The sequence below is a fragment of the Lolium perenne genome, chromosome 6, assembly GCF_019359855.2.
Source record: "Lolium perenne isolate Kyuss_39 chromosome 6, Kyuss_2.0, whole genome shotgun sequence".
NCBI lineage: Eukaryota > Viridiplantae > Streptophyta > Magnoliopsida > Poales > Poaceae > Lolium > Lolium perenne.
Window position 1 is genome coordinate 99,609,833 of NC_067249.2, and position 25,917 is coordinate 99,635,749.

The window sequence follows — 25,917 nt, forward strand, 5'->3', positions numbered from 1 at the left end:
CGCCTAGCTGAAAGGCGTTAAAGAAAAGCGCTTATGGGAGACAACCCATGTTTTTACTACAGTACTTTGTTTTTATTTGTGTCTTGGAAGTTGTTTACTACTGTAGCAACCTCTCCTTATCTTAGTTTAGTGTTTTGTTGTGCCAAGTAAAGTCGTTGATAGTAAAGTTCATACTAGATTTGGATTACTGCGCAGAAACAGATTTCTTTGCTGTCACGAATCTGGGAAAAATTCTCTGTAGGTAACTCAGAAAATTATGCCAATTTACGTGAGAGATCCTCAGATATGTACGCAACTTTCATTCAATTTGAGAATTTTCATTTGAGCAAGTCTGGTGCCTCGATAAAATTCGTCAATACGAACTGTTCTGTTTTTGACAGATTCTGCCTTTTATTTCGCATTGCCAGTTTTGTTATGTTCGATGGATATTTTGATTCCATTGACTTTCAGTAGCTTTGTGCAATGTCCAGAAGTGTTAAGAATGATTATGTCACCTCTGAACATGTATATTTTGATTGTGCACTAACCCTCTAATGAGTTGTTCTAAGTTTGGTGTGGAGGAAGTTTTCAAGGATCAAGAGAGGGAGATGATACAACATGATCAAGGAGAGTGAAAGCTCTAAGCTTGGGGATGCCCCGGTGGTTCACCCCTGCATATATCAAGAAGACTCAAGCGTCTAAGCTTGGGGATGCCCAAGGCATCCCCTTCTTCATCGACAACATTATCAGGTTCCTCCCCTGAAACTATATTTTTATTCCATCACATCTTATGTGCTTTGCTTGGAGCGTCGGTTTGTTTTTGTTTTTTGTTTTTTTTGAATAAAATGGATCCTAGCATTCATTGTGTGGGAGAGAGACACGCTCCGCTGTAGCATATGGACAAGTATGTCCTTAGGCTCTACTCATAATATTCATGGCGAAGTTTCTTCTTCGTTAAATTGTTATATGGTTGGAATTGGAAAATGATACATGTAGTAATTGCTAAAATGTCTTGGGTAATGTGATACTTGGCAATTGTTGTGCTCATGTTTAAGCTCTTGCATCATATACCTTGCACCCATTAATGAAGAAATACATAGAGCATGCTAAAATTTGGTTTGCATATTTGGTCTCTCTAAGGTCTAGATAATTTCTAGTATTGAGTTTGAACAACAAGGAAGACGGTGTAGAGTCTTATAATGTTTTCAATATATCTTTTATGTAAGTTTTGCTGCACCGGTTCATCCTTGTGTTTGTTTCAAATAACCTTGCTAGCCTAAACCTTGTATCGAGAGGGATTACTTCTCATGCATCCAAATACTTGAGCCAACCACTATGCCATTTGTGTCCACCATACCTACCTACTACATGGTATTTCTCCGCCATTCCAAAGTAAATTGCTTGAGTGCTACCTTTAAATTTCCATTCTCCACCTTTACAATATATAGCTCATGGGACAAATAGCTTAAAAACTATTGTGGTATTGAATATGTACTTATGCACTTTATCTCTTATTAAGTTGCTTGTTGTGCGATAACCATGTTCACTGGGGACGCCATCAACTACTCTTTGTTGAATATCATGTGAGTTGCTATGCATGTTCGTCTTGTCTGAAGTAAGGGAGATCTATCACCTTATGGTTAGAGCATGCATATTGTTAGAGAAGAACATTGGGCCGCTAACTAAAGCCATGATCCATGGTGGAAGTTTCAGTTTTGGACAATATCCTCAATCTCAAATGAGAAAATTAATTGTTGCTACATGCTTATGCATAAAAGAGGAGTCCATTATCTGTTGTTTATGTTGTCCCGGTATGGATGTCTAAGTTGAGAATAATCAATAGCGAGAAATCCGATGCGAGCTTTCTCCTTAGACCTTTGTACAGGTGGCATAGAGGTACCCCTTTGTGACACTTGGTTAAAACATGTGAATTGCGATGATCCCGGTAGTCCAAGCTAATTAGGACAAGGTGCGGGCACTATTAGTACACTATGCATGAGGCTTGCAACTTGTAAGATATAATTTACATGATACATATGCTTTATTACTACCGTTGACAAAATTGTTTCTTGTTTTCAAAATCAAAGCTCTAGCACAAATATAGCAATCGATGCTTTTCCTCTTTGAAGGACCTTTCTTTTACTTTTATTGTTGAGTCAGTTCACCTATTTCTCTCCATCTCAAGAAGCAAACACTTGTGTGAACTGTGCATTGATTCCTACATATTTGCATATTGCACTTGTTATATTACTTTACATTGATAATATCCATGAGATATACATATTATAAGGTGAAAGCAACCGCTGAAACTTCATCTTCCTTTGTGTTGCTTCAATGCTTTTACTATGAATTATTGTTTTATGAGTTAACTCTTATGCAAGACTTATTGATGCTTGTCTTGAAGTACTATTCATGAAAAGTCTTTGCTATATGATTCATTTGTTTACTCATGTCATTTACCATTGCTTTGATCGCTGCATTCACTACATATGCTTTACAAATAGTATGATCAAGGTTATGATGGCATGTCACTCCAGAAATTATCTTTGTTTATCGTTTACCTGCTCGGGACGAGCAGGAACTAAGCTTGGGGATGCTGATACGTCTTCGACGTATCGATAATTTCTTATGTTCCATGCCACATTATTGATGATATCTACATGTTTTATGCACACTTTATGTCATATTCGTGCATTTTCTGGAACTAACCTATTAACAAGATGCCGAAGTGCCAGTTGCTGTTTTCTGCTATTTTTGGTTTCAGAAATCCTAGTAAGGAAATATTCTCGGAATTGGACGAAATCAACGCCCAGGGTCCTATTTTGCCACGAAGCTTCCAGAAGACCGAAGAGGAGACGAAGTGGGGCCACGAGGTGGCCAAACCATAGGGCGGCGCGGCCCAAGCCCTGGCCGCGCCGACCTAGGGTGTGGGCCCCTCGTGACGCCCCCTTACCTGCCCTTCCGCCTACAAATAGCCTTCGTCGCGAAACCCCCAGTACCGAGAGCCACGATACGGAAAACCTTCTAGAGACGCCGCCGCCGCCAATCCCATCTCGGGGGATTCAGGAGATCGCCTCCGGCACCCTGCCGGAGAGGGGATTCATCTCCCGGAGGACTCTACGCCGCCATGGTCGCCTCCGGAGTGATGTGTGAGTAGTCTACCCCTGGACTATGGGTCCATAGCAGTAGCTAGATGGTTGTCTTCTCCCCATTATGCTTAATTGTCGGGTCTTGTGAGCTGCCGAACATGATCAAGATCATCTATCTGTAATTCTATATGTTGCATTTGTTGGGATCCGATGAATAGAGAATACTATGTTATGTTGATTATCAATTTATATCTATGTGTTTCTTATGATCTTGCATGCTCTCCGTTACTAGTAGATGCTCTGGCCAAGTAGATGCTTGTAACTCCAAGAGGGAGTATTTATGCTCGATAGTGGGTTCATGTCTCCGTGAATGCAGGGGAGTGAGAAACCTCTAAGATTATGGATGTGCTGTTGCCACTAGGGATAAAACATTGGTGCTATGTTCGAGGATGTAGTCACTGATTACATTACGCGCAATACTTAATGCAATTGTCTGTTGTTAGCAACTTAATACTGGAAGGGGTTCGGATGATAACCTGAAGGTGGACTTTTTAGGCATAGATGCATGCTGGATAGCGGTCTATGTACTTTGTCGTAATGCCCAATTAAATCTCACAATACTCATCATAATATGTATGTGCATGGTCATGCCCTCTTTATTTGTCAATTGCCCAACTGTAATTTGTTCACCCAACATGATATTTATCTTATGGGAGAGACACCTCTAGTGAACTGTGGACCCCGGTCCAATTCTCTTTACTGAAATACAATCTACTGTAATATTGTTCTACTGTTTTCTGCAAACAATCATCATCCACACTATACATCTAATCCTTTGTTACAGCAAGCCGGTGAGATTGACAACCTCGCTGTTTCATTGGGGCAAAGTACTTGGTTTGTGTTGTGCAGGTTCCACGTTGGCGCCGGAATCCCTGGTGTTGCGCCGCACTACATCTCGCCGCCATCAACCTTCAACGTGCTTCTTGGCTCCTACTGGTTCGATAAACCTTGGTTTCATACTGAGGGAAAACTTGCCGCTGTACGCATCACGCCTTCCTCTTGGGGTTCCCAACGGACGCGTGCTGTACGCGTATCAACCCACAACTCCACATTCGTAGCAGTTGACGGTGGACTTGTCTTTGGGGATTACGGGGGTAGCATTGCTTCCAGTCCTTGGGGCAGTATTGGTGTTGTTGTTGTTTCCATTGTTGTTGCTGTCGTTGGGGTGGTTGTTGTTGTTGCTGCTGTTGTTGTTGTTATTGCCTCCGGGCTTCGGGGGTCCTCCGTTGTTGTTGGTGTAGTTGGGGCGATAATTCTGGGCAGGGGGCTTGTTGTATCTTGGGGTAAATCCTCTAGAAGAGTTATTGCGGTACTTCTGGGTATGGTGGGGTCCATTCTGGTTCATCATTCTGCGCTTGCAGTTCTCGTTGGCTTGATGCAGCTTTCCTTCCATCTGTATGGCTGAGTCCACTAGGGCTTCTAAGTCAGCGAACGGAATGTTCACCAACACAGTTTGCATCTCGTCGTGCAGTCCGTTCAGAAATCTTTCCTTTCTCTTCTCATTGGTGTCGGTCTCATCCGGGGCGTACCTTGACAGAGTGAGAAACCTGTCGCGGTATTCCACCACGGACATTCTTCCTTGCTTGAGTTCACGGAATTCGTCTCTCATCTTCTTGATCAGTCCTTGGGGCACGTGGTATTTGCTGAACTTCGGCTTGAAGTCTTCCCATGTCATCATCTGTCCCGCATTCATTGCACGGGCACTTGTCCACCAGGCTCTGGCAGGTCCTGACAGGTAGTGGGTGGCGAACAGTACTTTTTCTGCGGCTTCTACTCCCGCAACTTCGAGGTTGTTCTCCATGGTCTGGAGCCAGTCATCAGCATCGAGGGGCTCTTCAGTCTTGTTGAATATCGGAGGGTTGGTGTGCTGAAAGTTCTTTAGCTTCGATCCAGGGTGATCGTGGTTTCCGTGGCCTTGATTGTTCTGAGCTATCTGTTGCAGTGCGGTAATGTTGGCTTGGCTTTCAGCTCTCTCGACTTCTCGGTCTGCCATCATCGTCTGCAGCAGTTGCATCATGGCATCCTGGGTGGCGTTGCGGGTTGGTGGGGCCATCTAAACATTGATGTAGATGATAAGATAAGAGGGAAATTTCTATGGTTTGTTTTGTTAAAGTTTAAAAAGTTCATAATATTGAAAACTTGAGTAGTGTTGCGGGGGTAAAAACCAACAACACTTTTTTCATTCATACCAAGCATCACATATTACAAAGCTAACACACCGTTGGTTTGAAGAACCATTCATCGCTCTACGATACAAGGGGATCCTGATACAACTCACACATACGAAAGTGCTTTAAATGAAACTACTCTTCAAGGGGGAATACTTCGTCTTCACGGGTAATGTGCTTGGTGAAAAGCGAGGGCGTTGTCCAACTCCTTGCGGGTCTTGTACAGCATGAAGTCGAGGTGTGCTACATAGTGGTTCATCTCCGTGTGCGGGGGCATGGTCATCGGTCTCCCGGTGGGGTCATGTCTTGGGTAGTAGATGAAGCGAGTGTTCTTAATCTGGTTCTCATTTTGCCCACACAGACGAGAAATTGCTTCTTGCATAGCTCTGACTAGTCCTTCCTTCCAAGTGTTTCCCGTTACAGAAAACCATATGGTTTCCCATATTGGGGTTCCAGGCTTCCTTCGTAGATCGGCAGAAACTTCCCACCGAGGTGGTCCTCCGGAGTGATTGTTGAGGGGTGTTCCGAAGAACTCGGGGTACGGGCGTCCTAGATAGTCCACTAGTTGCTTCAAGTATTTCTCGAACATCAGGTTGCCTCCGTGACCAAGCTGATAGAACTCCCATTTGTACTCCATCTGTGAAGAATTATGATGAGTAAGTTAGAGAAGTGTGTCAAAATTTTAGGTAATAGTATAAGAAGAATAGAGCATAACTTTCTTATTTTGAAAAAGATCTCAATGATAAGGGGGAGAATAAGTTTTTTCATAAATAGTCACTTTATTTGTTTTGAAACTAAAATTTTCAGACGTCCATTCTAACTAGGGTCTCCTAAGGTCAACAATGGCTCTGATACCAACTTGTCAACACCCGTATTTTTAAGTCCAGATGCCTATTATGCCATTCCTCGCAATCCCAGGAATATTGTTTTTGCGAGACATAATAGATTGATATCACAACACATCATTCATTACATACCATAATCGTCTTACAAATAAAGGATCACCTGATCCAGTCTTATTACAATAATAGAAGTTCTATTGATTTATTACATAACACATAGCGGAAGAGAAAGTAGCGTAGTAGTAGTCCATCTATTCCACAGGCAACTGTTGACGTCAGGAGTGATCCTAGTTGTCGTAGACGTCCTGCTGTCCTTCTTCCGGGTTCTGGTACTCCTCTTCATAGTCTGGCCATTTGAATAGCCAGGGACACAGCCATGAGTACTTTAAAGTACTCGCAAACTAATACTAAGGTAAACATTATCAACTATAGTAAGGGGGTTCTAAGCTCTAGTTTCATTTGCATAAAGCCAGTTTTATTTCATAAACACTTTTAATAATCAAAGCCTCTTCATTTAACTAACTCAAGTGGGAACATTAGTGTCATTCCCACAACTCAGTTGTGATTCAAAGTCAAAGTCACCTTTCAATTCAAGTCACAAGTCACCATTCATATTTTTAGAAAAGTTCTGATGACGGAACAGTATGGCCTTTCCAACTGTCCATAACCGCGGACGCGGCTATTCGAATAGGTTTAACTCTGCAGAGGTTGTACACTTGTGCCACAACAATTGCAATAGTTCGTCAGTGTAATCGGCCCTGATTTATCGTACGCGATACGCGAACTACCAATCCTAACCTTTCATTTACATACTCTAGTATAGGCACCTCTCCCCATGAGCTTGGCCTCCCGGTGAAGACACGCGGTCGGCACAGGAACTGCACAGGGCTTGGGCCGGACATTCACCTCATTTCACGTCATTTCACATCACTTCACCAGTACGGAGGCAGCCTCGGCATAACCCCTATGACGCTTGTTTAGAGGGAACCCATACTAAAATACATAAGTTTCCAGCTAAGCCTTACCCAGATTCAGGTATTGTGGGGGTACTTGTAAAATTGGAATGGTATCGCATCCGAACCCAACCATCTAAAATTCACCAAGTCATTCACCAGTCATATTCACCTTCAAATCTTTCAATAGAATGACTCATCATTCCAAGGTTTTCAAAGTCCTTTCAATTCACAAGTTCCCAACTAGAGTAGTCACTTTTAGTATTGAGCACTAGCAACTAGTTATGAGGGGTGCTAAGTATCTCGGAGCTTGCTAGGCTAAGTGTGATTCTCTTGTACTACTCTATAATTCAACCAAGTGAATCATAAATCAAAAAGTAACTTTGATAAATAAAATCAAGTAAAGCTTGTAAAGTAAAAACTTGGGATAGGTTTATAAAGTAAAATGTAATGGTGCCTTGCTCTTGTAGAGCTTTGCACTTTGCAAGAATATAACTTGCAACCCAAAATGGTTTGCATTAGTCTAGCTTGCATTGGTAATAGCTTGCCTTGGTTGGTGATGTGATCAAAGTTCTCTTGCTCTTCCTCTTGGTAGAAAACCTCTTCCTCTTGATAGTCTCCGGTACTAGCGTCTATAAACGAATACGAGGATACAATCACCAAACAACACTTAAGTAGTCTTAATTAGCCTTAATGGCTCACACAATTGATCTAGCATCACTACTTAACATTTATTCACAATTTATACTAGGGTTTCTTTATTTAACATTAGGAAAATAATTTCCTCTCATTAAAAGTTGAAATTTGGGTTTCTCTTTGGTTTGGAGAAATAATTTCCTCTCACTGAATCTTCTTAAGATTTAATCTTCTCAAATAATCAGGGGTGATCCCATGTTGACCAAGGTCAACACTTTACACTTATTATTTGAGAAACATGATTTAAATGAGATTCATCATCTCATGTGATTTAAATAACTAGTGCAATTTAAATACTATGTTGATTTAAATTCTACAATTGAGCAAGTATGAGCCTAAGCAATTAAAGGTCAACACATTACTTCATATCACTTGAGAAAGGATTTAAATGAAGTGCTATACCTCATAGATTTAGATTCTAAAATTTGGATATAGTTTAAATGGACTAGTATTGACTACATAGCCAATATTTTGCTTCTAGCCCATGATCATGTACAGAACCCATAGCCTCTTTTCTCATAGCAAATTAGGGTTTGTTAAATGTGAATTATTGCAATTGGATTCACTTCAAAATTCACAATGGTTGATTTTTAAGATTTATTTGAATACTGAAAAGTCTCTGTTTTGTTATTTTTGCTATTCAAAAACTGCACAAGGTATGGGGTTGAGACAAGTGAGGTTAGTTATAAAATTTCATAAGCTTTCTATAGCATTTTGAATCACCAGATTTGGATTTGTAGATTTAAAGGTATTCAATTTCTAGCACTGCATCAGAATTGAAATATTTGCTGAATCAATTTATTTGAATTAAGTTAGATGGGCTAGGCGGGAAACATTTGGGCCGAAACGGTTTGAACAGAGGAAACAGGCCCAGTAACGGAGCGGGCCTGCTGACAGGGGGTCCCACTCGTCAGTGTCTTATTTCACCGAAACGGTATCAACTAACCTGGGCCGCGCGATCAGAAGCGAAATCAACGGTGGAGGGGCGTCGTCGTCGTTGGCGAGAAGCAGACGCAGGCACGGCGGAGGTAGGGGGTCGACGGCGAGCTGGGACTCCGACGAGGGGCGGCGCTGGTGCTAGGCGGCGTTGTCGACGAAGGGGAGTCGCCTGGTACCAGTTGCAGCTCCAATGGTGGTCGAATTCGTCGTGTTGATCTGCGGCGGACTCCGGCAATCGATGGAGCGATTAGGGCTGTCTGTGGCTTAATCGAAGGGGGGCTGGGGTTGAGGAGGTCAAGAAGAGGGAGTGGAGCAAGTTTGGTGTGGAAGGAGAAGGCTGAGGGGGCCTCTTTTTATAGTGCGAGGGGGTGGCCGTGGCGGAGCGGCTGGTCGTCAATGGCGCCGGCGATTGGAGGGGTGAAGGGGCAAGCTAGTGGGCGCGTTGTGTAGGCGAGATCAGGGTGAGGACGACGCGCGTGAAGGGGGCAGCAAGGGGAGGACGAGGGCGTGCTGGCGTCGTCGAGCGCTTGCAGTACGGGCGCGGCAGATTCTTGATGATGGCGACGGTGACAAGGCGGCTGCGGGCTAGCGACCTTGTCTAGCCTGCAGAGGGTGGTGAGGCGGTGCTCGACGCAGGGCTAGACCTGGCAGGGGAGGACGAGGCGGTCGGGGCGAGGACGTGCACTGGCGCGGCCAGTGACATGCCAGGGCGCGCTCACCGCGTGCCTGGCAAGTCCTGGTCTTGTCTGGGCGTGCGTGTTCCGTCCACTGCCAAGCCTTAGCGAGCTAGGGCGGGGTACCGTTGGTGTCCTGGTGCTAGGTAGATTCTCCAGGACAAGGAGGAAAGGTGAGGAGAGGACCAGAGAGAGGTTGGGCATTGGTGATGGCATGAGCACGGCATGGTGGGATGGTGATCATTTCCCTCCTTCACCCGTGGTTGCAAAGGCATGGATTGACACAGAGGAGGTACAAGGACCACAATGATCACAAATTGTCCAGGGTTTAGCCCAAAATCCAGTGGTTTATAGCATGTGTCACCTTTCCAGATTTGTGCACACAAGGTGCTCGACACAATGGCCGCATGAAACTTTTTATCAAATTTTGGGTTTCTTTTTGGTGGAGCTCAAACATATAATTAAAGGGTTGGAATGGTGGTGGTTGGGTTCAATTTGGAGTGGTTTTGCAACGTTTTAAATTTGAGGTTGATCTTCACTTTGCTTCACATACACTAATTGTCACATTCATACTGGTCAACCTAGTCAACTCTAGCCATGGTGGTCAACATGAAAGTTACTCACCTTGACCTGGTCTTGGATGACATGGCTTTGGTTGACCAAGTTTGGTTGGAGAAAAGTCAAAGCCAGGGGGGTAAAGTGGTGAAGATTTTATAAAGTGACAAAATGACCATTATCATATGTGTGATGGTTTTGAGATTTCCTTTGATTTGATTCTTGTTTCTTTGATGCAATTGTGTTTGTTTATCTTATATAAGAGTTTTACAAACAATAGATCAAGCAATGGTGGCCTTTAATGAAGATTTGCAAAATTGGTCTTATGTGTATGTGAGTAAAAATGGAAATATCTCACCATTTGATTTCTCTCCAATTGATTTGATATTTCTTGACTCTAATGTGATTCTTATTAGTTTAGAAACATTTTAAGACCATTGAAACCAATTCAAATGGTCTTGTTCAAAGATTTGCAAAAAATGGCCATAACACATAAGAGGTGATGTGTCAAATTTCATTATTCTTGTTAATTGTTCATCTTGCTTCACTTGGGCATGGGTTAGGGTCAATTTAGTGTTATATTAGGTTGAGAGATGGTTTCACATCATTTGGTCAAGGTTTAAAGGCATAGATCAAGAATTGAGTATTATGGCTATGTGTCACATATGCCTCTATGCATATGTTGCATTTGAGTTTTAATTTAACTTGGCTTGACCCAATTGGTGTTGTTGAGTGTTGAAATGGTATATAGGAGTGATCCAACCATTCACAACAGGTCTTAGGGTCAAGATTTTCAATTTCACATATTTGCTACTTTACTCTCATATGCCTCTATGTCATTTTTAGTTTCTTTTTATTTTCTTTGGAAACAACTTGGATTTGGTTTGATAAGCCTTAGGTAAGGTGTATGAAGGTTTTTCAAACCTCTAAGCAAAGTAGAAAGGCCTAGGGTAAAGATTTACAAAAATAGCCATAGGCACATATGCCCTTTTTCTTATTTAATTTCCTTTTATTTTATTTTAACTAGGATGGTGAAAAGGAGGGGTGAGGTTTAGGGTTTAAGATTATTTCAAACTACTTTAACAAGCAATCATGGCAATAGCACAAGAATTAAGCAAGATCACTAAGCATCAAACTTAATTTAATAAAAGTTTTTGTTGGTTCCAAAATTTGGAACTAGTGAAATTCATTTGTTTTGTTTTGAATTTTTGGGATGTTACAGCTGGCGCACAGGGACAGTGCCGAAGTAGACGCGGTGGCTGCCGAACTCGATGATGCGGCCGTTCTTGGGGAAGATGCCGCCGTTGGCGAAGCAGCCTGCGTTGTCGTTGATGAAGTCCATGGCGTAGATGCGCTGCACCAGCGCGGACACCGTACGCTGGCCGGCGATGTCGAGGATGCCCGCCCGAATGTGAACTCCAGCAAGCGCCACTTCACGCCCCACGGTGGGCGCCAACTGTCGTCGTGGTGAACGAGCAGATGCCATGGGATGGCTTAAGTTGGGGCCGAATGGGCGCTAGAGGATTCGGGGGAGGGTTTGTGGCTAGATGAGATGAACTTCCGGATGCTTTCCTCAAGAACTCAGCCAAAGGCAGTGATACAAGAAGAAACACACAAGGAAGAACTCTGCTCTAGATCACTCTCTTCATTGATCTCAACAGGATACAGGTTTTTGGATACAAGGTTCATCTGGTGATCGACCATCCCGGATACGGGTGTGCCCCCTCTCCTTATATAGGGGAGAGGGTGGCTTACAGAGCAAGAAACCCTAATGGCATCTTTGACTGGACAAACTACTTTACAAAGTAACTTTAATCATAGAAGACGCCGTGGTCTTCTTTAATCAGGGAGGCTGACGTCCTCCGGCTTCTTTCAGCGTCATCTTCCTCTTTGGCGCCAGGGCTTCGTTTAAAGCTACTTTGCTTAGCTCATCTTTATCCTCTAGCTCTGAAGAGAATCTTTGACCAGTCCTGCCGACATGCTCTTCTTGCCGGTAGCCCAGTGTCTTCTTTATCCGGTTCCGGTATACCCCTCTTGGGGATACCGGCTGAGCTTTACTTAGCCAAACACTTATCTTTGTGCTCCGGTATAAACATTAAACCGGTATCTTGATGGCTCAAACCATCCGGTTTGGCATGCCTTTGGCATACCGGGGGTCATTCCCGTAACAAAGCATTATGATGGCAAGGAGAGGCCCGACACCTAGATCGAGGACAATTACAACACCATCGATTTTGCCGGAGGAAACCCCAATATTGCTTGCCGCATGTTCTAGTTGTATCTTGTTGGCCCGGCTTGGGTATGGCTCAACGACCTCCCGGAGAACTCCATCTTTTGTTGGTTCGATCTGAAGATAGCCTTCGACTCATACTTCAACGGCACCTATAAGAGAGCCCACACAGCCAGTGACTTGCATATGTGCATACAGAAGAAGTCGGAAACTTCCCGAGATATCTTTCTCGGTGGTTAGAGACTAGAAACTCATGCGATTATCTTCAGTCGCGTGGGCCTATGGGTCAGTCGCCAGTCTTCAGGGTTTAAGCCTAGTCGCCAGGGGTTTTAGCCCATTCGCCCGAGCGACTGGACCCTTCTGGTCCTTATTCCTTTCGTCGAGTGAGCCCAATGGTGGACCCCCTAGGGCACATCTCCATCACATTTTACATGCATCAATAGTGCAATCCATAATTAATAAAAATGACTAGTTTTTTTTTTGCCTTGTTTCTCAAAATACAATGACTAAATCTCAGTCGATCGAAATTATCTTAATCTCAATCATCGAATCTCATTTATAACACATGTTGCACCCTGTGACAAACATGAATGACGGAGAAGTTTAACGGTTGAGGATATTTTCTTAGTTGCAACCAATGCTGTAACTCATAACTAGCACACATCACAAAGCAATCAAAATGCGCGTGGCATTTTTTTTCTGTTAGTTGCAACTTTATGTGCAACTAGAAAATGGGAGTTGCAATCTACATCACAACTCATGGTTTGCACGAAGAATCACAGAATAACCCAATTGTATGCGAGTCGCCCAAGAATTAACAAAACCGTTTAAAAGCCATCTTTTCAACCCGCGGTAGTTTAGCAACATATATTTTTTCTAAATGTGAAGTATTAAAAAATATACCCCCTCAATTACAATGAATAGGGCTTTAAGAAAATTCAAGCTAAGTAAAGTACGACTAAACTTTTAGAAGAAAGCTATCAAAAACTATGATATTCCATATGAAAATATATATCACGATGCGTCTAATGGTGTTGATTCTGGATTGTAAGTATTAATGATTTTTATAAGAATATGGTCAAGCTTTACGTAGTTTGACTTTTGGTGAAAAATATAACCATTATTTATTAGAATGAAATGTAGTACTATTTAATTCCGTGGACTTGCAATATACTTCGGTTTCAAGAAAAAAGATTCAAGGTTGCTTTTATAATATTAATACTACCTCCATCCTAAGGTTTAAGGCCTATTTTTTTCAGAAAGTCAAACTATGTTAAGTTTGACTAAGTTTTTATAAAAAATCATTAATATGTAAAATACAAAATTAATATTATTAGATAGATAATGAAATATATTTTCATGTGCTATCTACAAAATATCATATTTATTGATAGATTATTCTAAAATTTTGATCAAACTTTACTTTCGTTGACTTTTCAAAAAAAAATACTAAGCCTTAAACCTTGGGACGAAGGTAGTACATTTTAAGAGATACTGAAGTATTGATGCCACAATTTTTTTTTTATCACGGGCCTTAGAATTGCGGTATTTCGAGAAACTAATATAATATTGCTGAAATACTTTAAAAATATTTCGCTAGCAAACATAACCTAATCTGTTTTTATTCATTCACAGTATAGCTATAAAATTAAAGCAGTAACTACTTTTCTTTTCACTTTCTCATGAGCAACGGATTCTATGTTATTCTGCAGCAACGCGCCGGATTTCTCATTGGAGATGTCGGGCCTCGTGGCGACAAAAAATGGCGCGGCGAAGCGGGAAGTGGTCGGTCAACCGCGCGACCGAGTAGGAGTAGTGTTCTCTTGAGTGCCGGCCATTTTATCTCCACCGGTTGACACGCCTGCCTGCACCCGTCACCGTTCCCGCTTCCCCTAACTCCGCTCCAAAACCCTACACCAACTTCCCTCGACACCTCCATCGCCATGGCGCCGCCTCTCGCCGGCGGTAAGCAACCCCCGTACCATTTCCTACCCTAACTCCAATTAACCACGGGCTAAGCCTAACCCCAGATCATTTCCTCTCTGCAGCTCCTAGGGCGCTGGAGCGACAGCTCCTACAGGCGGCGATCGACGGCGACCTCCGCCGCTTCAAGGGTACGTCCGCACGGTGCGCGGCATTCCCTTTCGTCGAGGGACTCCTCTCGGTACCGCTTTTCCTTTTCGATCGCTCGCTGATTTTGGGCGGGGGTTTTCCGATCCGTGTCGCAGGGACGGTAACGGCGCTGGATGCCGGGAAGGGCCGCCCCAGGGAGGCGGTGGAGGCCGTGAAGGATGACGGCGCGGGGGCCTTGCACTTAGCCGCCCGTTGCGGGAGGACTCCAGTGTGCGCCTACCTAGTCGAGGAGCTCCGGGTGGATGCCAACGCCTTGGACGACTCAGGTTGATCTTCGGTTCCACTCTTGCTAGGCTGTCGAGATTGGTGTCTAGTTCATCTGCGTGGTTGTTTATGAGCAGCAATCATCCGAGGAGTTTAGGGATTTTTGGATTGCACTTACTCTTGACGTTTGTGACGATATACTCTTAAGGTGCCGAACTGAATCAACTGATTAGCACATTTGCACATTACTCTTGCCAGTTTTTTGCACATTTGCCACACTTTACTTGAAAAAAAGTGTGACAAATGTGCAATTACCCCCGGGTGTTGATCTCTTTTTCATTAGGTAATAGGTACGATTCTGCAGGCAAATTCAATATCTTGGTGAATTGGATGGCAATTTGGCTGACGCGGTGTTTCAGCGGTACTTTTAGTTGGCTTAATCCCTTACAGCTGTAGTTTTATTGACATTGAAGAAAGCATTCCTTAAATCACGATGTGATGTAAAAATTATAATCAAGCAAACTCGTGTGGTGCTTTGTTGTACAAACTTGTGCCTTTTGGACATAGAGTTGCTTCCGACATTGATGGCTGCTTCTCTGATTTTCCTTCAAAATGTCTGTCCCCTTTTCTTCTATCATATGCATCACTGTATTTTCTAAGGAAAATGATTCATAACCTATAAAATATTTCTCTATATTGCACCATCAGAGGTAGCTTTCTTCAATGTCAGCCAGTAACTTACTAATTACGATGGATCAACTTTCAAATCAGTAGTTACTGATTGCTTTCGGCTCTATAAATGAGCGATCTGGATTTTGGGTAGCACCGTAGCAGTATCTGATTGATCGGTATCAACCGCAACTTCTGAACATGATAGTGCCATGGACTGACATATAACTTTCAAAACGCAAAATTATATGAGGACATTTGGTTATATACCTATTGGGCAGCTATCGACACTTTCCGTTTTGTGGTGTTTATCCAGCTGAAATCAACACTCTGCATTTTATTTTGGCTTATCCCACATAACATCACCAAAATGACAAAAACATGTGCCACATGTCAAGATGTCATCGTGATTTACAATTTCAGAAGGAAACCTATGAGTGCCTTTCTCTTGTTCTCTTGCAGTTTATTTTTTGCTATTGGTCTGTAGCTACCCCCCATGTGTTTTCGTTTTGACAAAGGCATGCTTAGATAGCAAATCATAATTTCTTCTTATGGATTTATTCTGTTCTTGTATGAACCTCTCATTTTGCTGAGCTTCTTGTTTTGATGATTTTTATAGGCATTACACCCCTGGGTCATGCGGTTGGTGCTGGAATGGTGGATAGTGTGAGGTATCTTCTTGATCATGGTGCCAATCCAGATAAGACTGGTAAAGAAGGGTGTACTCCTCTACAATTGGCAGTTGCAGAAGGTCCCTTTATGCATATATTAATATATCTTTTTTATCTTTTGTTCTGTATTTGCGCATTTCACTAGGTTTTGGAAACATCTGTTCTGTTTATGTGCTTTTTTTACGGTGTACACCCGTTGGCATACATTACTTGTATTCATAAACATAACAATACAGAGGTGGTATGCATACAAGCAACAGAACACAAGGAGGATACAAACGGTTGTACTGCTGCAAACTGCCATCGCTGCAGCTACCAAGAACACACGTCCTTCGCCTTCGCCGGAGAAGAAGAGCACCAGCAGTCGATCCAGCCCTGAAGAAACCCTTAGCCAGCAGGCATTAACAAGCTAATAGCCACCAGCCCCATAAGACTGGATCTAGCCAGATAAGGAACATCAACCGGAGGAGGCCTTTGAGCTTATTCAACGCTGGATCCGGGGCCAGTGCCAGCACGCCCTTCAGGCGGCCGTATCCCCCACCGTCTTCCGCAAACATGCAACAGTCAAGACAGCCGCACTCCAAGAGCAGCCCAATCCGAGAGCAGCCAATCCCTGCCACCACGCCACGCCGGAGCGCCAAATTGAAGCCACTCCAACAGCTTGGACTCCACAACCCTCTTGCCGGCGTCAGCAACACCTCCCGCGAGCAGGGTCATGGACTGGGAGACCATTATTCCTAGAAGCACTATCAGCATCTGCCCAAAAATGACGCTGACAGCGGAACCTCGAAAACCTAGAAAACCTAAGCCGAATTGGTAATTCATTATACTGTGTCCAGCTAAGCATACTCGGTATACTGACAGTAAAGGTGTTTGCCTCTGTTCCCTTAATTGCAATTAAGTCTGAAAAAAATTGCAGTCATTGATAATTTTGTTGACCTGTGTAGCAATTATTCAACTTACCAATACTTACTTCTGTTCTAGCCGGCAAGATAACTGCATTTTCATATAGATAGAAACGAAAAGTTACTTGCAAAAACGAGTATTTTTGTTAAAGGGAAAGCAAGGATAAACCCCTAGAAAAAAGACCCCAAAACTCATGGGGCAAAAAATTGCTTGGCTCAGAAATGCAAATGAAGTAATGAAGTTTTAGTTTTTTTTATAAAGTATAAGTAGAACTTATTAATAGATAAGATTAATTACTAAGATCTGAATTCCTATTCTATACCTGTTTCTATGTCCGAAAGACCCTTTCGATAATTGATTTTCTTTAATGGCACTTTCGATAACTAAGTTAACATTTAAGGAAAAAGAATTTCCTCAGTGCTATTGACTTATTCGTAAGACAAGGTTTACTTACATATCTTGTGGCCTGTTGCCTTGCTATTGATACCCAGTTTGCATCCCAGGTTACTAGGACTTCTATATTAACATTTGTAGTTAAGTTACCAGTGTTTTTATTTTGAGCTAGCGCATTGGAGGATGTTTGTTTATGCACCAAGTTATTACAAGGCTCTCTATTGTGGCTACTAGGTAGCAGGGCTAGAAGTATCTGCAGTAACTGGGGACCTGTGAGAGCTAACAACTGAGAAAGAATAAATTTGTGTTTAAATTTGTCTCTGTAAACCTATCAAATTCAAATTTTATGTTTAAAATTCGCAATCAAAACCACCCATGAGAAAACTGTTCCCTGACTGTACCATCCATGCACCTTTAATGTTTGCGATATCATATTTTCGCCGTAACTGCTTTTTTCATTCTTTACAAGGTAGTACTCCCCCCGTCCCACCAAACTTGTATGAGATTTGTCAAAATTTGAATGTATCTATATGATTTTAGCATCTAGATACATCCGAACCTGGACAAATCGCAGACAACTTTCGTGGGACGGAGGGAGTATTATGCATTATCAAAGTGTATATTTGACCTCAGTTTGCTTACAATTTGAGCTGTACAGTCATTTCATTTCTTACAAACTCATGAATGATCTATTTTGCATCCCTGTTAGGCAATAACGAACAAATATAAATTAGATTTCTGCCACAATGTGAACAGAACGTGCTTGCCATTTACTCAGTTCCATGTCTTTACATATGTTGGTTTACCATTTGGTTCTCATTCGGATTTATGAGTCCTTGTTAGTTCCAGTATTTTAGGTAATGTAGAAACGTAAGCTTAACATATTTTCTGATGCGATGTTTAATGTTTTACACCTGGCTTCTTGGGGGTTTTAGATCCCTTGCTAGGATCATGTGCTTCACTAAAACTTATATTCCAGTGGTAACTGTATCATATGTTCAGTCTCGAATGATCTCACCAATAAAAGGAACTATAACAGTGACAACAAACAGCATGCTGGATATTGTATCTTGCTATATTCGTATATCATGATGACCTATTGCATGGTCTGTATTTCTAACTCAGGGAACTGTGAAGTTTTAAAAGTCTTGCTTTCAAAAGGAGCTGATGTTGATGCATTGTCTTATTGTGGAGCGGCACTGCATATTGCTGCTATAAGGGGGCAGTATGCTGCTATGAAGATTTTGTTGGAACATCATGCAGATGTATGTTCAGTTGCATCTATCTCTTCTCTTGCTTGCTGTTTTGATTAACAAGATCCACATTATTACTGACTAGATTCTTGTAAATTTATGGTCATGTAAGGTCATTTGGTACTTGCTAGGGGTTTCTAGTAACTGAATGGTCAAATTAGGTAAACTATGTTCTGATTAAATTTTTTCATTTGTTCAACTGTATACGGGAATATAGCCTCCGTCCTTGGGTGGTTACTTGGTTTGACAAAAGAAATATGTTTTATGCATCAGATGATCTTTGTGGTCCATCTCTTGTCTTGTAATAGTCCTCTCTGATGTGGACGTCTTTGTAAATTGTACCGCACCGCTGTTTTTAGTGAGAAGCACCTAGGTCCGTCGGGGCTGTTCCCAGTTCAAAAAAAAAGAAAAAAAAGCTTCATGGTCAATGTGGATGAAAAAAATAATGCTTTCATCCCTAGCACAAAACCATCCTTTCTGCTGTTTATGTGGTATTTTCTGTCTTATTTACACCCTGACCTATGGCACTGAAAAGTTTTACAGTTATTAACATTGAGATTCGAGAATTGAAATTCACTCTGATGATTAATTGGCTAAATAATGCATCATGTTTCCAACTCCATCACTCCACTCTCAAATGCATAACCTTATTCAGTTTGTTGCCTTGGTAGCAAGACTCATTGAAAAATATTCCGTTTACTTTATTTCTTTTCGTTTAGTAGGCTACTGTGGAAAGTGGAGTCTTCTTCCTTTGCTGAGCAGTCGGGTTTCGCTCATGTTTTCTGGCTGTGGCATGCAATCGCGAAAACCTTTATCGCCAATGACTTTGTAATATGGTCTAGTTAGTGTAATATGGTGCGTGTGTTTGGGTTCAGGTGTGACCCAGGATTTGTATGGGACATGATGAGTGTGGATGTTGTTTTCGGTTGCTGTAAACTCTGTCATGTGCGGCTTTATTAATTTAAAGCTGGGCGTATGCCTTAAGTTTTAAAAAAGTGTTATCCGTGCGCGTAACAATTTCTTTTGCAGTTCATCATTTCACTCTTTTCTTAGTGTTAGCTGTAACTGAGCAGACATTACTAGTTACGGATTGGATAATTTTTTACTGATATGACACTATATCTATGTCAATTTGAACTTAGGAAGTGATCTTATATGTCTATTAGGACCCAGATTCGAATTTGGGATGATGGTTTGAAGATATGAATAACAATTTGGAAGTTAGGTATTAATTGAACAAGGGTTGATGTTTATGCTTCCATTGATGTTTAATTGTCATCTATCAGTGTAAGCTTTTGCTGGTGCTTATAATACTTTGCGTGATGGCGGAACCTCCCATTAGTCGTGGGCTGTTGTTGCTTGCGAGTTAGAGAAAAACTTCCCCTCGACAGAGCTGGCCAATAGCTAGGAAGAACTGAATAAGATAGGGTTGGGGAGGTAGAACGAGGAATGACAGTGGCGCTGCTTTCTCATTTTCATATCTACTCGGAGAGTGATAGGTTTGCTTCCTTATTGGATCGTCGATGATTATAACCGTCAAGGATGGATGGTGATACGTTTTATATGGGCATTATTTTTATATTTGGCTATGGTTTATCATTTCTATGAACTTTGCTGGACTCTTCTGGTTGCGATAATTATTGTTGTATGTTCATAAACAACGTTCATTTATATGGTTCTTATTTTCCATGAACTCTTCTGTGTTCATTTGAGTTTGACTTTATTTTTGAAATGTTCTGGCAAAACTGTTCTTTTTGTTTATGTTTGTACAATTTTCTTCGATCGCAACAAGTCTGCAGTTTTCATCATGAAAGTGTGCTAATTTTCTTAATCTATCTTGTTAGTGTAACGCGGTATTTTCCACTTGTTATACACCTCTCATTGGTGCTCTCACTGCGGGCTCACTGAAATGCGTGAAGCTTCTCATTAAGGTGATATTTGTTGTTCTTAGACCCAACTGAAAATTTTGACACATTTATTTATTGGAGGTATCTGCAACATTTTAGGCCGGCGCTGATGTGAAGGGTCTCGGTAGTGCTAACCCCCTAGTAGTTGCAGCAACTGAGGGCTTAACTGATTGCCTCAAGTGGTTACTGGACGCTGGTGCTGATCCTAATGTTCCTGATGATGTAAGTTGTAACCTACTTGCTGCTAGTGCATGCTAAGCTCTTTATGTGTTGGTCTTTACACGCAGGAAAATTATACTATACAACTAATTGCTGATTTTCCACATCTCCTTCCCAAGTGCCAGGTCTCTAGATTATAGTGTAGACTTTCTGAAAATATGTTCTCTTAAGTATTGCATTTATTTATTTCGTTACGCCCACTTCTGTTTAAACAATTACTAGGGGTATTATGCATGACAACATATGTCTCCAACCATATGAGATTATTATTACTATTATTATTATTATTATTATTATTATTATTATTATTATTATTATTATTATTATTATTATTATTATTATTATTATTACTACTATTATTATTAATAATAATAACAATAGTAATACTATTATTATTGTTATTAATTATTATTAGAGCATACACGTTACACGTATTGAGTTCAAAATACATTGTGTTGGGGCAGAGAAGATAGTAACAGTCTTGTATGTATTGTTGAAACAAGTTTAACATACCAAATATCAATATCTATTACCTGTGAGCTCAATTTGAACTGGCAAAATAATTGTCTAGTTGTGATACGGTAATCTAAGTAATAATTTTCAGTTGCCATGTTAATTCCAGTCAGTTGTTTTATGTGCTGGTGGTTGACGTATCAAGATGTTGCTTTATTAGAAATGCTCGGTGTTTCTCACCGCGGAATTGCAACTTCTTGTGTTTCATATATACCTTTTTGTACTTCTGTTATTTTGTCTTCCTCTTCCGCAATTAAAATGTGTCTCTGTTTTATTGTTAACAGTTTGGTCACCTGCCAATAGAACTTGCTGCATCTAACAATAGAAGGGAAGATGTTAAGATCCTACTTCCAGTAACTTCCCGTATTCCATCGGTGCATGATTGGAGCATTGATGGGATAATTAATTATGTAAAATTGACACTGGAGGTATGGACTAGAGCAGCATTGACATGCTTTGGATTTTGTTCTAGTTTGGTACTAATAGTTTATGTTTTAACTTTCAGTAATTGATTGCACTAGAACATTTCCTATTCTATAATATCTTTCATGTATGCCCCTGACTTGAAAGCAAATAGTTGAAAGTCGAAGACACATATTTCCATCAATCCTCTAGATGGTTGACTGAAATAAGATTGTAAGTTCACATAGATGTAAGGATGTACAGTAATGGTAAGATTGTCAATTCCGCATACACATTTTCTCTCACCGTGCTCCATTTAGTTCTAATTTACTATTCATATCTCCGCAATTCCTCTTCCCGAATGGCACAATGGAATCGTTGACTGCAATTAGTTAGTACCTCATCAAGATGTAAGGAATGTAGTATCAATGATGGTTAAGATTGTCAGCTCCTTTTTCTCAAAAATAAAAATGGTAAACTCATATGTTTTCTCTCAGTACATGGCATGCAGTTCTATTGTACTACATCCATCCACTAATCAACATGTAAGGATGTTTTATCCTCGGGCATATAATTAATTAATACAATGACATGACCATCTTGCTCCACTTTTCTGTGACATTCATAGCTAGCTACTATAGTTTCTTAAAGGATGGTAGAAACTATCATGAATCTTGTTTTCTAAACCATAGCAAGTACAAGCTGATTGTAAGATAATCTACTTTTGGCTCCTTGTGTTAAAAGTGCTATCCACTAAAAGGGCATAAGGATATCATTGTTGATCGGAACGATGTGCTAATTAGAAGACGATGTAGTGATGATTATTGAGACGCGGGCAATCATAAGAATCTACTGGAAAAAGGTGGTGATACGGCTGCATATACAATTCTATATTCATGCTTGATTTTAGTGGAATCATACGAACCCACATGTGGACCATCTCATGAGGGTCGGATGCAGCAGATTTTAGTGGGTTTTGAAAAGTTAGGAACCCTCAAATGATTCTTCCATATGGTTCCACTTGCATGACCTTTGAGCTCTGCTGAATTGATATCTATCCCTTATCCATTTGTCCTAGTGGAAGTTTGATATTTGTATGATATCTCTCAGACCTGACTAAGTACTAGATTTGTTCCATGCTGTTGTGGTAATTTTGTAAGTGGTAAGTACTTCACAAGACTCGCTGGTTCAGAACTAACTGCTCGCCTCCTCCTCAAGTAGCTCATCTTATCTGATATCTCCTTCTGCATGCATGTCTCAATCCTCATATTATCTTTATTGAATAATCTTAGCTGTTCACTAAGGTTTTAGCGATTCTTTTTGTTTTTCTAGTTGTTTCGGTCATTTAAGTTTGTTGCACGAGCCCGTAATCTGTCTGTGGCCGTGCTTGTAGGATTGACGTTTTGGCCAAGTTGTGTGGGATGCCATGATTAAGTCAGGGCCGGGCAGGGCGCTAGCCACATCATGCTTTACATTTCTATCAATAGCACTAAATCATGTGTGTCCTCATGGTCATGTATGTTCGTGATCTTTTTTTTATTTTCAATGTTACAGGATAAAAATATGTACAAAACAAAACCAAGCAATATGAAGTTGGAAGGAAACAAAGCATACAAGAGAAAGGATTATTCTACTGCAGCAACACTATACTCCCTGGTAAATGTTGCACCATAGTCTTAGGCAACTACTAATTTGTATGGTTACATAATTGTAAATGTCGAATAAGAATTCAAATATTACTATAACTCACTCCCTACCTGATTGTTTGTTTATGCTTGTTTTAGTGTTCACAGTTCACAACATTAATATGTCAGAAGTAATACTCCTGCAATGAGTGACTGTCTCCTGCAATGAGCTTTCATCAAAAGCCACCGTTAATTTAATTGACAATAAGGCAACAAGCCCAAGTTCTTTTTATTTACTCCCTCCGATCCATATAAGTGTAGGTACAAAGTTGTACTAACTCTGTACTAAATCCCCGACACTTATTATGGATCGGCAGGAGTATAATATCCCCTAATATAACCAATGAATACAGAATGACACTTATAATTTTTTTCGATAAAGGGAATATATTAATATCGAGAGATACCAATTACACCCAGCCTCTGCAACAACGCACCACCCTAATGGCACTACGGATGCACACAGCCAAAAAAAGGAAAAGAAAACTAAGAAACAAAAGTCCTGCTACAGTATCACGGACCTAACAACAGCAATACATCCACCACCATGACAACACCTGAATTGCAGACTCTCCAAAAAACGACGCCTCCAAGAAGGGAACAGTGCTCCAACACCGTCGTCGCCCGATCAAAGATCTTAGGTTTTCACCCTGAAGATAGTCCCCACTCTCAAAACAATGCCTCCATCAAGGTCACTGCCAGGCACAACCAGTTAAGGCCAGACCTTGGGTTTTCACCCTGCAAGGTAGGACTCTGCGCTTCACATGTGTTGTCGCCCCCACTTTCATACCGCTGCTGTGAAGCCCGGACACCAAGCAAGCCCCTCAACAGCGCGGAGACTTGAACCTCCCTTAGCTAGTTCTCCCCTCCGGCCTTCATGAAATTCTCTTCTTCCGACTTTCATCATGGATCCATAGTTACTTGATGTCAACACAGAAAAAGAGCTTCGCGCCGCTCCCTCCAGAACCAAACGGAAAATGACACTTATAAATGCACGCTATTGCGTCTAACGCTGCTTGTTGGTTCCTCCGATTGTGCATGAGCCTACCATGCGGTTCTATGGCATACCGAATGTGGATGGAATATTGAAGCTGTTATCTGAATGTGTCACCAAAATAATCTGAATCATATTCCGTTGGCAACTGAATCTATCCCAGTATACCACTTTAATTCTGATTATGTAGCTGTGGAGCTGTTCCACCTATGTTGACTTGAAAACAAATGTGGTCTGTATAAAGGGTGGTACTAATTAGCAAATGTTATTGATGCTCTGATTTGGTTATGTAGGCGCTGAATTTCTACCCAGATGATGCAACCTTGCTTTCAAATAGGAGCGCTTGCTGGCTTAACATGGATGAAGGAGACAAGGCTTTGACCGATGCTCAAATTTGCAGGATGGTGCGTCCTGATTGGCCAAAGGCCTGCTTCCGGGAAGGGGCTGCTCAAATGTTATTGAAGGTGAGTATAATATTTGAAGAAAAATGCTGGGAGAAAATCCAATGTATATGATCCCAAATATGTAGAGTAAAAAAAAATGTTAACGAATTCTCATGAATGGATGAGCATTGCATCCATCCAGCACCCGTCTTATCTTTTGCCAGAAAGAAACCATTGCATTCTCTGTTCTAAATTTCCACGTGCACTCCTCAAAAGAAAAATGGAACATGTTTGAAATAAGATGATAATTAGCATCTATGCTTGTATTTTTTGTGGAATTATTTTTTAATTTATGTAGTGATCCTACTGTCTTCAGGAGTATGGAAAGGCATGTGATGCATTTCTTGATGGTCTCAAATTAGACCCAGAAAATTCTGAGATTGAGAGTGCCTTAAGGTATCCTACTTATCCTTGTCTGTTGATTCTCGGTTTGGAAAGAAAAACCTCACTTGATTTGGTTTCTATAATTCCATGAAATATTATCTCTTCTTTAATATTGAGATGATCGTTAAATGAGTCCAATGGGGGTGGATCCCTGTGTAATTATTTTATTTATAAGGTAGAAACTACTTTGAAATAGCAGAATCGTTGCTGACGGGAGTTGAATCCTGGTCAGCTTGGACATACTAGTAATCATCGTAATTTGGTTTTGCAGGGAGGCTTTCAATTCTCTGAAGATAGGCAACCCAGCCAAGAAGGCTCACTGAAAGTCACCTGCTTTGGAAAATCAACTTGTTCATGTGTACGTAGCACTGCTTTTGCTGGTTGCCCCTTTTGTGCAGATCTATATTTCAGTTGAAAAGATCCACCTGATCTGCAATGCTGAATATATTGACGAAGCTTATCCTGTATACCTTGCATGTATCCTTTGCATACTCGCTGTTCTCTAAATGATGTTATCGAGCGAATGATGAACACTGAGCTTCACTAGGTAGTTTGATACTGTGTTTGGACCTGGATAGGCAGCAGGCTTTGCATGTATCCTTTCTCAAGTTTGATACGGAGCCTTGTCCCTCAAGTATCCCTCTGCCACTTCCCCCACTCTCGTACAGCTGTGGCGGTGGCCACAGCCCACAGGCTGGCCTGCCAGGGCGGAGGGGCCATCCAGCCTCCTCTCCCTATGGCCTCCTCCTCCGGTCTTCCCTTGCTCTAGGCGCAACGGTGCGAGTTTCCTGGTGGCTCGACCATGACGGTGTTTCGTGCCTCCCCGGTGACAGTGGGGTCTCTAACATGCGTTTGGCGTGCGACCTGCGGCTCTCCCTCACGCTTGGCTTGAACTTAGCGAGCCATGGTCGAGTTAGATAATATGAGCACGATCCTTACTATTCCATAGTTCCTAA

At 41.5% G+C, this 25,917-nt stretch overlaps 1 protein-coding gene across 2 annotated transcripts; it reads left to right on the top strand.

Annotated features, from left to right (window-relative positions):
- Positions 1-13,996: 13,996 nt before the first annotated feature.
- On the top strand, positions 13,997-25,577 carry LOC127307408 (uncharacterized). Of its 2 annotated transcripts, none has more exons than XM_051338132.2 (12): positions 13,997-14,150; positions 14,234-14,299; positions 14,414-14,584; positions 15,811-15,942; positions 18,287-18,426; positions 20,259-20,345; positions 20,421-20,543; positions 21,338-21,481; positions 23,010-23,111; positions 24,428-24,598; positions 24,894-24,973; positions 25,233-25,577. In XM_051338132.2, the coding sequence occupies exons 1-12, from the start codon at positions 14,129-14,131 to the stop codon at positions 25,282-25,284; spliced, it is 1,290 nt and encodes a 429-aa protein (XP_051194092.1). In that variant the 5' UTR covers positions 13,997-14,128; the 3' UTR covers positions 25,285-25,577. The 2 variants fall into 2 exon arrangements, with proteins under 2 accessions (XP_051194092.1, XP_051194093.1); XM_051338133.2 differs by having other exon boundaries at positions 15,811-15,900.
- The last annotated feature ends 340 nt before the right edge of the window (positions 25,578-25,917 follow it).